Genomic DNA, 13313 nt, shown 5'->3' with positions numbered 1-13313 from the left:
AATTTTATGAGTATACTAATAATGATGGACAAGAAGGGTACATACATTTAATAAGAAACAATTTTGCCTTTATAAATTTTAAGAAAGTGCACTAATTTAAGTAATACATTCACATGACTAAAGACTTGCAGAATAGAGCAACAATATGTGCAGATTAAATTTTTTTATTCCATACTTCATGGTGAAATGGGCCTAACAATAATGCTTACAAAATAAAAGTGATTTTCTCCTCACACTACATATTGACACAAAATATTATGCGTTAGAAAAAATCTCGATTAATTATTTGTAAAGTTAGACAGCCACCTCTCCAAAGAATGTATTAGTGCCAAACCATATACCATATTAAACCCTATGAAATCTCACTCATGGTAAGTAAATTCTCAGACAGAATATGACTTTTAACTGGGCAATGATGCTAGAAAATATACTATTAAGGGCGCCTGGCTGGCTCAGTGGGTTAAAGCCACTGCCTTCGGCTCAGGTCATGATCCCGGAGTCCTGGGATCGAGCCCTGCATCAGGCTCTCTGCTCAGCAGGAGCCTGCTTCCTCCTGTCTCTCTGCCTGCCTCTCTGCCCACTTGTGAACTCTGTCTGTCAAATAAATAAATAAAATCTTCAAAAAAAAAAAAAAAAAAGAAAAAAATATGCTATTAAGTGTAATAGTAGAGATGAGTTTTAGTTGCCTTTTAAACAATGAATGTCAGAGGAATGGTATAAATAAATAACATGCATCTAAGCTCTCCTCATATAGTGGCCTTATTCTGAAAATGTTGAAATTCCTCTATATCGATAGATGATACCTTCTTTCCAGAATAAAAGTGACTCAGTTCCCGTTGTTCATTCTACTGAATGTTCTTTATTTTTTTACCCTTACAAATAGTTGAGACAACTGAATTAAGAAATACAATCAAGGGGCACCTGGGTGGCTCAGTGGGTTAAAGCCTCTGCCTTCCGCTCAGGTCATGATCCCAGGGTCCTGGGATCGAGCCCCACATCTGGCTCTCTGCTCAGCAGGAAGCCTGCTTCTCCCTCTCTCTCTCTCTGCCTGCCTCTCTGCCTACTTGTGATCTCTGTCTGTCAAATAAATAAATAAAATCTTTAAAAAAAAAAAAAAGAAAAAAGAAATACAATCAAGCAGAGTCTTAAGAAGACAATGGAGTTATTTTTACACAATAAAACCCTAATACGGTAACGTAAAAATCAATTTAGAATGTTTCTTTTTTGTATTTGTGCAAAATAACTGACTCAGTATTTTTCTCATTAAAAATTAAAGCAGCCACCAAAATTTAAAATAAATTCAAGAAAAACTATGAGCTTCCTTATACAGATTTTAAGCACAAATTTAGACGATTTTAGTGGTCCACCCAGAATACCTCAATTACATGGCAAATGATTTTTGTTATTATCTAATTTTTTTAGTTTTGTTCACACTAAATGATAAAAAGCTTTGGTCAGAAGCAAAAGAGAGAATTCCCATAAAAATGCTATTATTTAGGTATTATCAGGATGCTTCCTACCTTCAGAGAAGACTTTAGGAAGCACCTCCAATTCTTCGGTTATAGGGCGGGTGGGATACTACACAATAAAATCCCCACTCTTTGTACTTACACTTAAAGGTCACAAGCACAGGGCCGTCAAGAAAAAGCGAGTCTCTTTAGGCATCATGCTGCTGCTTGTCCATTAGGCTTTTCTTTCTCAGTCTGGCTTTTGGCAACCGTTAGGTTCCCATGACTATTATTTGTAGTTTCCCCTTCCAGTAAAACTGAAGGGCATTTCAGGGAACAGTCCCTAGGTTCTGGCCAAAGTTAATGCCAAGATCCAACAGAGTCAAGTCATGGAGCAGAAGCAGGCCAGGGTCCAAGATGAGGCAACAAGCAAGCTCCAACAGGTTCATCTTTTTAGCTCTGGCACTTTAGGATTCACAGGATAAATCCACATCTTATGAGCAAGGTAAAATCCAGAAAATACAAGTGTGAGCTATATAAGTGTCTTTATGCTTATATATTTATGCTGTTACTTTCAACAACAGGCCAAAGGCAGATTTCTGGGGCAATGGCAACTACGACACTCCAAGAGCAGGAAGAGTCACCAAAGAGAAGAATGACTGGTAACTTTGCTGTATTATTACTGGAGCAATTGTGTGACTACACAGTGTGGTTGTTTCATAGAGACAGCAAACTCAGCATCGGAATGTTTACCAATCTTGGCACACACTCGTCTCTCCATACACCTGTTTTCAATCCTATCAGGAAATTCCTCATATAAAAGATTACAAAAAGAAAAAAAGGTAAAAGTCATTGTCAGGCAAAGGGCATTTTTATTAGTGATCACTGGCATATTTAAAACAGAAATTAAACTGAAAACTGAGAAAATATGTTCTCATGTATGTTTCTATTTTCAGATTTCTAGGAATTGGAGATTCCCAGGAATGTAGGAAGGAGATGGCTGTACAGACAAAGAATACCTACTTTTTAAAGCAAAGTTTGATTCTCTAATGAAATAAAGAATCAGAGCACTTTGATCATCATATACTATTCTAATACCTTTCGGTAACATGGAGAGTACATCAAAACCTCTTTTTTGAAATCATTAATAATTTGGTTACAAAAGATGGTCCTTTTTAGAAGCCAAAACAGTCCATGCAGAAACTTTTCTTATGCCAACAGACTATATCTTATTTGTTTAATTCAGGATTAATAACCCTTTGTAGACCAACTTGAATCCACTTTTGTGGAAGAAGCCCTATGCATACAGAAATACCAGATTAACTTCTTTTTGTTTGAATTACTGTATTTAAACTCTTGGTTTTGGTAAACTACATATAAATACTATAGAACATCTAAAAATAGTCTCTGCTCTTAATCTACCCATAAAAATGTTCAATTAACAATGGAACATTCCCTAGTTTACCCATCAACACTCTCCCATAAAAATACTATTCAGCGGGGCGCCTGGGTGGCTCAGTGGGTTAAGCCGCTGCTTTCGGCTCAGGTCATGATCTCAGGGTCCTGGGATCGAGTCCCGCATCGGGCTCTCTGCTCAGCAGGAAGCCTGCTTCCCTCTCTCTCTCTCTCTCTCTCTCTGCCTGCCTCTCTGTCTACTTGTAATCTCTCTCTGTCAAATAAATAAATAAAATCTTTAAAAAAAAAAAATACTATTCAGCAAGTATTAATAATCCATGATAATTTTCCCATACCTCCTTGATTGGTTATCTTTTTGGAGTCAGGAAGGGATATTATAATTCAATGCACAAATTATATTCTCTTGTCATCTCTAAAGAAGAGACCCACACTAAACAAGCATTAGACACAATAAAACTCTGATAAAAAAGACAGTGTTCAACTCAACTCCCTCACATTTTGAAATATGTAGGACCTCAATCACGTATTTTGAAATTGTTTTACTATGAAAGAAACACATTTTTAATCATTTACACTGGAATTCATTATAGCACCATCTTCTAGGTACTACAGTTGAATGTACTTGGCGTTTGATGCTATGGCTAAGAGATAAATTGCATATAGTGAAAGTCTCCCTAAATAAATCCCTTTGAAACAGGTTTCAGATGGACTCTTACGCTGAATTCAAATCATGATGAAGTTCCAGGGCTTACATGGAAAATACATACAATTATTAAGACTTTGGTTTTTTAGTATATGTGCTGCCGAAGCGAGCACATCAATGTACCTATTTAATAAAACACAATCAAATACTCAGAAAAAAAAGTAAAACAATATTCAAATCCCAGTTATGTAGACTTAGTCCTAATTTCATAGTGTTATCCATGTCTACCTCAATTCTTGGTGCTAACCTCAGTCACAACCATACACAGTTCACAGACTTGACATTTTTTTGGAGGAAGGGTATATACTGTGGTCTAAATGCTTGTGGCCCCTCAGATTCAGATGTTGACATCATACTGTCCGGTGATGATATTAGCAGATGGGGCCTATGCAGAGGGCTTAGGTCATGAGGGTGGAGCCCTCATGAATGGAATTTGCGCTCTTGTAAAGGAGACCCCAAAGAGCTCCTGCATCCCTCCCACCATGTGAGGATACAACTAGACTTCTGCAACCTGGAGGAAGAAGGCCACACTGGCACCCTGATCTCAGACTTGCAGTCTCCAGAACTGTGAGAAATAAATTTCTGTTGTTTATAAGCTACCCAGTCTGTGGTATTTGTTATAGCAGCCCGAACATACTAAGAAAATGTGGAAAAGAGGCAAAATAAACTTTTGTCAACATTGTACTTGTCCTTTTAATCACCTTTTGTTTTTTTGAGGAAGACTTCCATGTGTGATTTTGATATTTAAAAATTTTTTTTTAATTAGCACAACCTAAAAGGACAGAATCCTAAATATTTCTTTTATCTTCCCTATATTTTCCTTTTCTTTTTTTTTTTTTTTTTTTGACTTTTACAAACTGTTTATTTTCCGTCAACCTTATTTCCATTTTGTTTGCCTTTGTGGAAGAGCAGCTTAAGACCACTCAGTGGTTGTTCCTACCCATTCAGTGGCCTGAGCAGTGGGAGCTGCAGACCAGTCTTCAGTGGCCGGCTGGGCGCTCCAGTCTTCAGTAGGGAACTGCTGAATAGGCACAGAGGGCACCTGCACGCCTTCAGACCAGTCTGCAACTTCAGGCTGAGTAGCATTGAACTCAGGAGCTGGAGCTGTCCATTCACCCTGGAATTCTTCCTTGGTCACAGCCTTTTCAGCAGCAGCCTGCTCTTCCTTTTCAATCTCTTCAGGATCTCTGTAGAAGTAGAGATCAGGCATGACCTCCCACGGGTGTTCACGAGAAATGGTGCCACGCATGCGCAGAACTTCCCTGGCCAGCATCCACCACATTAGACCCACTGAGTGAGCTCCCTTGTTGTTGCAAGGGATGGCAATGTCCACATAGCGCAGAGGAGAGTCTGTGTTACACAGAGCAATGGTAGGCAGGTTAACATAAGATGCCTCTGTAAGAGGCTGGTGGTCAGCCCTGGGATCAGTAACCACCAGAAGTCTTGGCTCTCGGAAGGCTGCCTGGATCTGGTTAGTGAATGTTCCAGGAGTGAAGCGGCCAGCAATGGGAGTGGCTCCAGTTGCAGCAGCAAATTTCAGCACAGCTCGCTGGCCAGTATTCCTGGACGATATGACACTAACATCAGCTGGGTTTTCAATGGCAACAATGGCACGAGCTGCCAGCAGAAGCTTCTCCCAGGTCCTCTTCAGATTTATGATGTAGATACCATCACTTTTCCTTTTGTAGATGTACTGTTCCATCTGGAAGTCAAGGTTGGTGCCACCTAAATGGCTTCCCGCTGCAAGGAATTTGAGGACATCCTCCTCCTTCATTTGCAGGACATCAAGGGCTCCGGACATTGTGAAAGTTTCCCGTTAAGTTACGATGGGAACGCGAAACAACGCCGTATGGACCCTTCCCTGGGTAGCGCGGAAAAAAGCTATATTTTCCTTTTCTAGAAAATGTGTGTTCAGGGAGAGAAGATTCTACTCTACCTGGGAAGACTACATTGACTAGGACAAACGTGGATTTTGAAAACAGAGCTTTGTTACCTAACCCACCTGCTTCATTTCCATCCTAAATTAGTGAGAATGATGTCCACATTACAGGGCTATTGAGGCTGTCAGATAATGACTTCCAGGATTATGTGAGTTAATGCATATAAAGCCCCACGCCTTCTCTCTGGCACACAACCAGCACCAAGTATGCTATTTGCCTTCTCTGTCTTCTTTTCTAATTCCGAAATCTGAGTGAGTAAATCTTTTTGAAAATCCTTAGAGAATAACTTAAAAATTACACTTCTAAAATTAGATTTTATAGACCCCAACTCAATATCTGAAAAGCTAGTGAAATATGAGGCCTGATCAAATGTGAAATAATTTAAACAGCTTATAGACTAAAAAAGTTGGACAGAACATTCACTCATATGAAAGTTATAGACCAAATTGTACATAATAATTTTTATCATAAACAGTGACATATCCCAATGAACAATAATTAAGTTTCTAAGCATTTAAAATAAATTTTATTTTGGGGGCACCTGGGTGGTTCAGTCAATTAAGCATCTACCTTTGGAACAGGTCATGATCCCAAGGTTCTAAGATCTAGCCCCACATTGGGCATCAGGCTCCCTACTCAGTGGGAAATCTGTTTCTCCCTCTTCCTCTGCCACTGCCCTCCACATCCCCAGCTTGTTCCCTCTCTCTCTCTCTCTCTCTCCCCCTCTGGTTCACTTTCAAATAAATAAATAAAAATCTCTTAATAAAGGGGCACCTGGTGGCTCAGATGATTAAGCATCTGCCTTGGACTCAGGTCATGACCCCAGGGTTATGGGATCCAGCCCCACATTGGGCTCCCTGCTCATCGGGGAGCCTGCTTCTTCCTCTCCTGATCCCCCTCTTGTGCTCCTGGTCTCGTTCTCTGTCAAATAAATAAATAAAATCATTTTAAAAATCTTAAAAAACCATTTAAAAATTAATTTTAAAAGTCCTTTATTTTTAATTGGTGATATGTCTACAGAAGTGTCTCTTCCCCTTTTTATTGAACATTTGAAAACAAATTTTATTGAGATAAGAGTAACAAGTCTATGTTACTGATAAAAATAAAATAAAGTAACAATAAAAATTCGCATGTCTCCTCCATGAAGCAGCTTTTTTCTTAAATCCACAGCATTTATTACTTAGAAAATTAATGATAAAAAAGGAAACAATTTTTAGTGAACTTCAGAACTGGTATCTGTGAATCCTATAGCACGCCATTACTGTGTGTAATTAATATTCTTTCCAAGGCACAAGTGGCCAGATTACTCTCCACAGAGATGTTAATGTGGCCCATGAGGGATGGATTTACATTTTCATATACTCCCAGCAGCTTCTTCTGATCACTCACCTTTTCCTATCTATTTATTATTTTGTCATATCCATTAGTGATATGCAAATATTTCTGCAGTATCTGCTGTTTTCTAAGTTCTAAGTTTCTAAGGAGGGGGAAAAAAAAAAAAGACACCTGGTATTAAGTTGCACTGATTCTTTGTTTTCCCTTTCAAAGAGGCCATTGCTTTAGGAAAATGCACTGAAGCACTTTATTGCTACACTAAAGACACTGTAGAATAAGCAAGTAGGGCCTAGATGAATATTAGGAAGGAATACTACAGAAAAAGGAAGGAAAAAAAAGAAGACAGTATCACGAACTAAACATTAAGAAGGAAAAGAGAGAAAGAAACAAAAGAAACAGAGAGGATAAAGAAAGTTCTGGGTCAATAAAACAGTATTTTCAATAAAAACTTGCGGACGCATTTGTAGTGAAAGCAGACTCAACTTTTACAAAAATATGACCCAATGCTTTTAACAGAATTCAGTCACAGCATAGAAAAAAGTGGCTAATTCACTTTTTTTTTTAATTTATTGAAGTCCATTCTTATCTATGTCCCAGCTCCAAAAATTTCCTTTTAAAAAAGTCAATTTCTTGGGACACCTGGGTGGCTCAGTTGGTTAGGCAGCTGCCTTCGGCTCGGGTCATGATCCCGGCATCCTGGGATCGAGTCCCACATCAGGCTCCTCGCTCAGCAGGGAGCCTGCTTCTCCCTCTGCCTCTGCCTGCCATTCTGTCCGCCTGTGCTCGCTCTCTCCCCCTCTCTCTCTCTCTGATAAAAAAATAAAATCTTTAAAAAAAAAAAAAAGTCAATTTCTTGATGATAATGAATAATGGTGATCTATTTACTAGTGTCACAGTTTTAAGCCAAGTATCTGTTCTATCTGATCCTCAGTATTCTCTTTTGCAGAATGGGAACAATATCATCCAACTCACGGGGCTACTGTAAGTTTTTAATGAGATAAGTATGAAATGCTCTTGACACAGTGCTGGCGATTAGTTGTGTTCTCAATATCTAGTATTTTTTTTAACTATAACTAGTGACTAGTAAAAATAATTGACACATGTCTAGCATTCATGTGCTTTTTGAAGATTGAGATAAGTTTTGAGAAAACATTTCTCTGTCTTCTACAGGAAATAATCAATTTTATCAGGTGAGTAATACTTTGGATCAGGGATTTTCCACATAGACTTTGCTTTAGTATCACAAATTACTGAGCAAAACAAAATCTTATCTTTAAATAATTCACAGTTGGGGGTACTTCGGTGACTCAGTCAGTTAAGTACCTGACTCCTGGTTTCAGATCAGGTCATGATCTAGGAGTCCTAGGACAGAGCCTTGCATTGGGCTCCCTGCTCAGGAGAAGTCTGCTTGTCCCCTCTCTCTCGTCCTCTGTTCCTTCCTCTCTACTCCTTCCTCTCTGCTCCTCCCCTACTCTGCCTCTGTTTCTCAAATAAATGGATAATCTAAATAAATAAATAAATATCCACCAATTGGTTCAAATGTCTCATCAAGTTTAAGAATCATTGTTCTAAGGGGCACCTCGGTGGCTGAGTGGGTTAAGCCTCAGCCTTGGGCTCAGGTCATGATCTCAGGGTCCTGGGATCAAGCTCCACATCAGGCTCTCTACTTAGCAGGGAGCTTGCTTCCCCCAATCTCTCTCTGCCTGTCTCTGCCTACTTGTGATCTCTCCGTCAAATAAATAAATAAAATATTTTTTAAAAAGAATCATTGTTCTAGATGAATACTTAGAAAATGTATACTCACAGACAAATGATTGTATTATATGAATTATATACATTTTTTTAAATGTTTTATTTAGGGCGCCTGGGTGGCTCAGACGGTTGGGCCTCTGCCTTTGGCTCAGGTCATGATCTCAGGGTTCTGGGATTGAGTCCCGCATTGGGCTCTCTGCTCGGCGCGGAGCCTGCTTCCTCCCCTCTCTCTCTCTGCCTGCCTCTCTATCTGCTTATGATCTCTGTCTGTCAAGTAAATAAATAAAATCTTTTAAAAAAAAATATTTTATTTATCCATGTGTTTGCTTTTGCTTTTGAGTTTTGTGGTTAAACTGACCATCTCCTCACTTCACTTAACAACTATCTCCTCGGGGCACCTGAGTGGCTCAGTAAGTTAAAGCTTCTGCCTTCGGTTCAGATCATGATCTCAGGGTCCTGGGATGGAGACCCACATGAGGCTCCCTGCTCGGCAGGGAGCCTGCTTCCCCCCCACTCTCTCTCTCTCTCTCTCTCTGACTGCCTCTCTGCCTATCACTGCCGTGATCTTTGTCTGTCAAATAAATAAATAAAATCTTTAAAAAAGACTATCTTCTCAGCTCTAAAACATTTCCAGTTCTTTCATTAAAGTCTTTTTTGATTCTTCCATCACATAGTGAAGTCTCCCACTTCTAAAATCCGAGAGCAGGGATCAACAAATATATTTTCCTTAAAGTGCTAAATATTAAATATTTTAGGTTTGATAGGCAAAGTTACAACCACTCAACTCTATCCAGCAGCAGGAAATTAACTGGCCACCGAGAATGTAAAAACAAATAGATGTAGCTGTATTCCAGGAAAACTTCATTTACAAAAACGGGCAGTAGGCTAGATCCAGCCCAAGAGCTACAGTTTGTCAACCTCTGTTGCAGACTATCACTGCTCTCTTCCATTTATTTTGACAATTCTACTCTGGATTGTACTCATAACTGGTACACACATTGAGAAGGTCTCTGAAATTACAGTCTCCTCAGGGTGTCAGGAAGGATATCTTACACATATTTTCAGCTCTCTATGTAGAGTACTTCATATAGCAATGCTAATTATTTACTGATTTGAAATGATTTAAGATACAGAAGCAAGATTTAGTTGCCATTAACATCTTACCTGCATTCAAACATCTACTGAGACAGGGACTCTTGGGGTTCCCTAATGGGCACTCTTATCTTGCTGAGTCCTTAGTTTATCGATAAATAAATACAACCTATCTCACATTGGTAATAATGAGAATCTCACATTGGTAATAATGAGAATAGAAATACTATATATAAAGAATCAGACACATAGTTTAATTGTATTATTAAACAAAAAAACAAACAGAGAAATGAAACAAGATGGGATCCGGAGGGAGACAAACCATAAGAGACTCTTAAAGTCACAAAACAAACTGAGGGTGCCGTGTGGGGGGGGGTAAGAGGGTGGTGGGGTTATGGACATTGCGGAGGGTATGTGCTATGGTGAGTGCTGTGAAGTGTGTAAACCTGGTGATTCACACATCTGTACCCCTGGAGCTAATAATACATTATATGTTTTTTAAAAATAAAAAATATTATTTAAAAAACAAACAAACAGAGGACAGCTCTGAAAATTCCGGGACAAAACCAGTTTAGTCACACAAACAAAGCTTAATTTAACTTATTTAGCAAGACTAAATAAGTTCTTGCTTATGCCTCTGAAAATCATAAGCACAACTTAAGCTGGTTCTTAAGGTTGATTTGAGGTAACCACTCACCAATTTCTTATCTAGACTTTTCTAAACCTGAATGTCTCCAAAAACACAGTGGCCCTAACCAGGTTACAAAAACAACAGGTAAAAAGGTTGAATATGCTAAGTTGATAGAAAAAATATGATACATGTAAACTGTCACCAAATATGTAAAGGCTATCAATAAAAATGAGAAGGGATTTATTTTGTGTGCCCTCTGAAAGCTGAGTAAGGACTCTAGGTAGAAGCAAGAACTTTGTCACAATTGGAAATGCCTTAAAAAGAACAGATTGCCTCAGTGTATATACTTAATAAATGGTGGTTTATTAAAGATGCTAAAGAAACAGTACATAAGAATGGAAAGAAAGAGGAAGAAACAGATTTCCTCTAAATTCCTTACAATCCTGTAATTCACCAAAGTGTTAAAACATATGTTAATACAGATAATTATACCTGGCCTCCAGGCCTCTTGGCCTACAAGGCTTCCTACAGGAAGGCCTACAAGGCCTCTTTGTATTACAAAGAGAAACTAAAGACTTATACAAATGCAACTATAATAAAATGTTTAAAACAAATAAAACTGATTACAAATGCAACATTACTAAAATTTTTAAAAAGTTTCTTCTACTTATCTAGAGCCTTCAAAGGACATTTGAACATAGTATTTAAGCTCAGTTATGAAGGTGAGGTTAAAGCTAGAAATGGAAAAGCAGGAAAGTCAGAGCATTTTAAGATGAAAGCACAACATAGCCAAAGGTATGGTGGCAGGAAATAGAATGCAGATGAATGAGACAGAGGGGCCAGTTCAGCTGGACTCAAGTATAATGATGGTGGGAGATGAGCCCGGAAAATTTTTTTGGAATTGCTAGCCCTTAGACCCAGGAATAGGAATCACCAAAGTGGCAGGAACATATCAGAGATGGAGGTGTACTTCAATAAGACTATCTGGTGGCAAATACAGAATTAAGTCGTAGAGTGAGGGGCTAGAGGTGAGAAAAACTGATAAGAGACTGACATGATTCTAGGCTTTAGTCAGAAGTGCCCAAACTCTGTGTCAGGCAACATCAGAAAAGAACGAAGTACAAAAGAAGTATTTTGGTTGTACAATAGTCAGGTCTCAGCAACTGAGCTGGATATGCACGACCGGGAGGAGGGAGGTCTCAAATCTTCTAGACTAGAATGCTAATACCAATAACAGCAATAAGAGCCAAGCAAAGAAGGAAGACAGAGAGTACAGAGGACACTGTTCAAGGTGTCAGCAGCCCAGGGAAGAGGAGCTGTCCAGCAGGCACTTGGAAAGGTCCGCATGAAGCTTTCGTGAAGGCCAAGGCTGAAGATAATGACGTGGAAGTTATTCCTACAGAGGAGAAAGCAGTAGTCACAAGAGGATGAGCTCTGTCAATCAACAGAATATACACAAACGAAAAACTGAGCAGGAGTTGAAAGAAGGAAAGAAGGAGCTGCAAATAAGTAGTCAGAGAAGTAAGAGGAAAAGAAGGAGTACCTGGAAGCCAAAGCTTAGGAAGAAACAGGTGCCAGTATTGCCAAAGGCTGATGACAGGTTAAAACAAAGGCAAGTTTGGAACTTAGGATAACATGATTATTACATGATTATACTTAATACATCTTACAAGAAAGAACTTATTCCCTCAAATCAAGGTATTTTCACAGGAGATTATCTTTTGAAGAAAAAACAGAAGACACCTGGAGCTACTCTGATCTCAAGAATAATTTCCTTAAACATTCTCAATTTGATCCTATTGGCTAATAATTTTCAACCACATCTAGTACCATTCTTCCAGGAGGTATATTTAAACATCAGGGGAATTTTTGGTAGTTACCATGACAGAGGGGAAGCTATCAGCATATGAAGGACAGGGGTCAAAGGTACTTAATGTCCTGCAATGAAAGAGGCATTCCCACATCAAGAAGAGGTGTCCTGCCAAAACGCCAACAGTAGCAGCTGTTAGGAAACACTGTCACGTGATGCTGTTTATCACTGAACACACCTTTGGCATACTTGAGAAGAACTGATAGAACTTTGGATTCTTACATTTCAGAGAATCAGATTTAAAATAAGGCAAATATCATTAATGCAGTTCACCCCTTAGAAACTGTTCAAGTAAACCCATGCCTTTTACTTTTGCTGTGTATTCATATCTAATCTAATTCCAAAAGCAGTTGTCTTCAAGTAAATAACTTAGCAGGGCACCTTCTTCTTACAAATTATAATTCATCTGTGTATTAACTCTAATCAGAATCTGTTTAGAGGTATAGACTTCTAATAAGAACACATTTATTGTGTTATTAGGGGAGGAAACAGCCAAAGTTTGACATAAAAAACTTTCCAAATTTACCAATATTTTATGCAGATCTTTATTTTTCTAAACAAATATTTTTCTTGTGTTCACCACATGTACTAAATATTTTTAATTGAAAAATTGCTGCTCTAATGCCAAATACTACCAAAAATTAATTACCAGTTTAGATAATTGAACCACATATGTCAATTTTTGCAGGGCTATCTAATTGCATAAAACCTTGAACAAAAGTATCTTTATACCAGCATTGCATAGCTGTCACTCAAATTCCCTGTAAGATTTTCATGAACTCATTTGGGATTTAAATGAATATTAATGAAAACATTCATAAGAGGTTTTTGTAGCAGGACAGGAAAGTGTTTTCAAAAATATTGGCATTACTTGTTAACACTGATATTTATGAATATGTTGAAAACGTCTCTGGTGTACCCAAGCACCAATTAGTCCAGTGCTAACTGGACTAGTTTTATTACAGTCAAGTTCAGTTTGTTTAACTTATGGTTAATTTTTTCCCAGTGCTCAATTATTACTGTTTATACATAAATGCATATATCCCCTTCTTGTTTACTAACGACCATGTATATGGGATAAAAGGGCTTTTTTCCCCCCCTCTAGAAAATGGTCCATATTAGGCTA

General features: G+C 38.4%; 2 protein-coding genes across 3 annotated transcripts in view; both read right to left on the bottom strand.

Annotated features, from left to right (window-relative positions):
- SLC16A7 (solute carrier family 16 member 7) overlaps window positions 1-13313 on the bottom strand; it is a 177621-nt gene that overhangs the window by 160466 nt on the left and 3842 nt on the right. The window contains exon 1 of one of the 2 annotated variants that reach the window (XM_044227711.1): window positions 1612-1745. The exons of the other annotated variant lie outside the window; for it this stretch is intronic. The gene's annotated coding sequence lies outside the window, so the exon portion shown is untranslated. Of the gene's footprint in view, window positions 1-1611; window positions 1746-13313 lie in introns of those variants that run through there. 2 annotated transcript variants of the gene reach the window in all.
- On the bottom strand, window positions 4448-5465 carry LOC122891782 (40S ribosomal protein SA-like). The gene has a single exon (XM_044227713.1). The coding sequence runs from the start codon at window positions 5366-5368 to the stop codon at window positions 4481-4483; it is 888 nt and encodes a 295-aa protein (XP_044083648.1). The 5' UTR covers window positions 5369-5465; the 3' UTR covers window positions 4448-4480.

Source organism: Neovison vison, chromosome 12 (genome assembly GCF_020171115.1).
Source record: "Neovison vison isolate M4711 chromosome 12, ASM_NN_V1, whole genome shotgun sequence".
Lineage (NCBI taxonomy): Eukaryota > Metazoa > Chordata > Mammalia > Carnivora > Mustelidae > Neogale > Neogale vison.
The sequence above is the reverse complement of the archived record's forward strand: the minus strand, read 5'-3'. Positions and strand labels throughout refer to the sequence as shown.

Excerpts from the sequence above, each read along its gene's own strand:
- LOC122891782 (XM_044227713.1), bottom strand. The coding sequence starts at position 5,368 with ATGTCCGGAGCCCTTGATGTCCTGCAAATGAAGGAGGAGGATGTCCTC.